The following is a 1,748-nucleotide window of genomic DNA, read 5'->3' as shown; positions in this document are numbered from 1 at the left end:
GTTGCATCCAGAGACTGAACTTGGTTCAAGCTGATGCAGGAGAATTTTTTTTTGAACTGATCTGTAATAAGATGTGAGGGATTTCTTCTTTTTCAGCATGGAAAATACATGAGATTTTAAAAAAGTGGATGAAATAAAAAAATGAGTTCTCTACTTTGACTAGAAAATATTTTATCTGAGAAATTGATATGGCCTGTTGGTGGGACGTGCAGAATGCATGAGAGCATGTATATCTTAATTTTTTCATCAGATATGGATTACTGCCATTCATGTGAAGATGGAAATTACCCGAACAAACACCAGAATGCCTGTATTCCAAAGTATGTTAACTTCTTTTCATATGAAGAATCTCTGGGGATCATTTTGGCCAGTTTTGCTATCCTTTTCTGCTTGATCACAACTCTGGTGCTCGGAATGTTTATGAAGCATCATGAGACAGCCATTGTCAAGGCCAACAACCGGCACCTCACCTACTCTCTCCTCATCTCTCTTCTGTTTTGCTTCCTCTGCACACTGCTTTTCATTGGCCAACCACAGAGGGTGACATGCCTCCTCCGACAAGCTGCTTTTGGCATCATCTTCTCCGTGGCTGTTTCTTGCGTGTTGACCAAGACTGTCATGGTGGTTTTGGCCTTTAGAGCCACCAAACCTGGAAGCAAGATGAGGAAGTGGATGGGGAAGGGACTGGCCAACACTCTCCTTCTTTCCTGCTGCCTCATTCAGGCTGGGATCTGTATTGCCTGGCAGGCAACTGCTTCTCCTTTTCCACATATTGACATGCATACAGTGGCTGAGAAAATCATACCGGAGTGTAACGAGGGATCTATAGTGATGTTTTACTGTGTCCTGGGCTATCTGGGCTTCCTGGCCAGTCTCAGCTTCGTGGTGGCTTTTCTTGCTAGGAAGCTCCCGGACAGTTTCAATGAGGCCAAGTTCATCACGTTCAGTATGCTGGTCTTTTGCAGTGTCTGGATATCCTTTGTGCCTTCCTACCTGAGCACCAAAGGAAAGTACTTTGTGACTGTGGAGATCTTTTCTATCTTAGCCTCCAGTTCTGGACTGCTGTTTTGCATCTTCTTCCCCAAATGTTACATTATTTTGCTGAGACCCGAGTTGAACAAGAAGGAGCATCTAATAAGGGGAACAGCTTGAAAAATTGTTTTGGTTGGTGATTTTTGGCAATGGACAGATATTTTTTCTTAATGATTTTTGCCCATGTCTCTAAAGTTTTCCAGTGACTTCTTACTGTAGGGAAATCTTCACTGAAATATGCGTCCTGACTCTTTTTGACATGTCATGCAGGTGGACTGAAAAGACTCCCTCAGTTGCAAATCAACAGTTTCCCATTGAGGATGATCAATTGCTACTGCACTTCCAAGGCTTTGAACAAAGCTGCTTCCTTCAGAAAGCAAACAAAATGAAAGTATTTTAACCCCTTCAGCACCTCACATGCATTCATAGACTCCTGCAGCTAATTTGAGAGGTGAACAGTTCAAGGGTTCTAAGACTTAATTATATGCCAGTCTGCTCTCAAGGAGGACATTGGAGTCTTGTGGGCTCATTTCCAGAAAGGTTTCTTTATTCTGATCTCAGAGTGTGTGTCTGCACCATCCTTCATCCAACAGATCTTTGGTCACCTTTCAGCTGCAGTCTTATTTTGCAGCAGTCTTATTTTTGTTAAAATAAAATAAAATAAAAAACAGGGGTAGGGAATCCTCCTCAATCACTTTGTGAACAAAGGCATGGAG

The 1,748-nt window shown here is 42.4% G+C and overlaps 1 protein-coding gene across 1 annotated transcript; it reads left to right on the top strand.

The window, feature by feature from the left end:
- The first annotated feature begins 252 nt into the window (after nucleotides 1–252).
- Nucleotides 253–1,152, top strand: LOC123024650 (vomeronasal type-2 receptor 26-like). The gene has a single exon (XM_044432647.1). The coding sequence runs from the start codon at nucleotides 253–255 to the stop codon at nucleotides 1,150–1,152; it is 900 nt and encodes a 299-aa protein (XP_044288582.1).
- The last annotated feature ends 596 nt before the right edge of the window (nucleotides 1,153–1,748 follow it).

This window comes from Varanus komodoensis, unplaced genomic scaffold (genome assembly GCF_004798865.1).
Source record: "Varanus komodoensis strain SLA01 unplaced genomic scaffold, ASM479886v1 scaffold245, whole genome shotgun sequence".
Classification (NCBI taxonomy): domain Eukaryota; kingdom Metazoa; phylum Chordata; class Lepidosauria; order Squamata; family Varanidae; genus Varanus; species Varanus komodoensis.
This window is presented reverse-complemented; position numbering and strand designations above follow the sequence as displayed.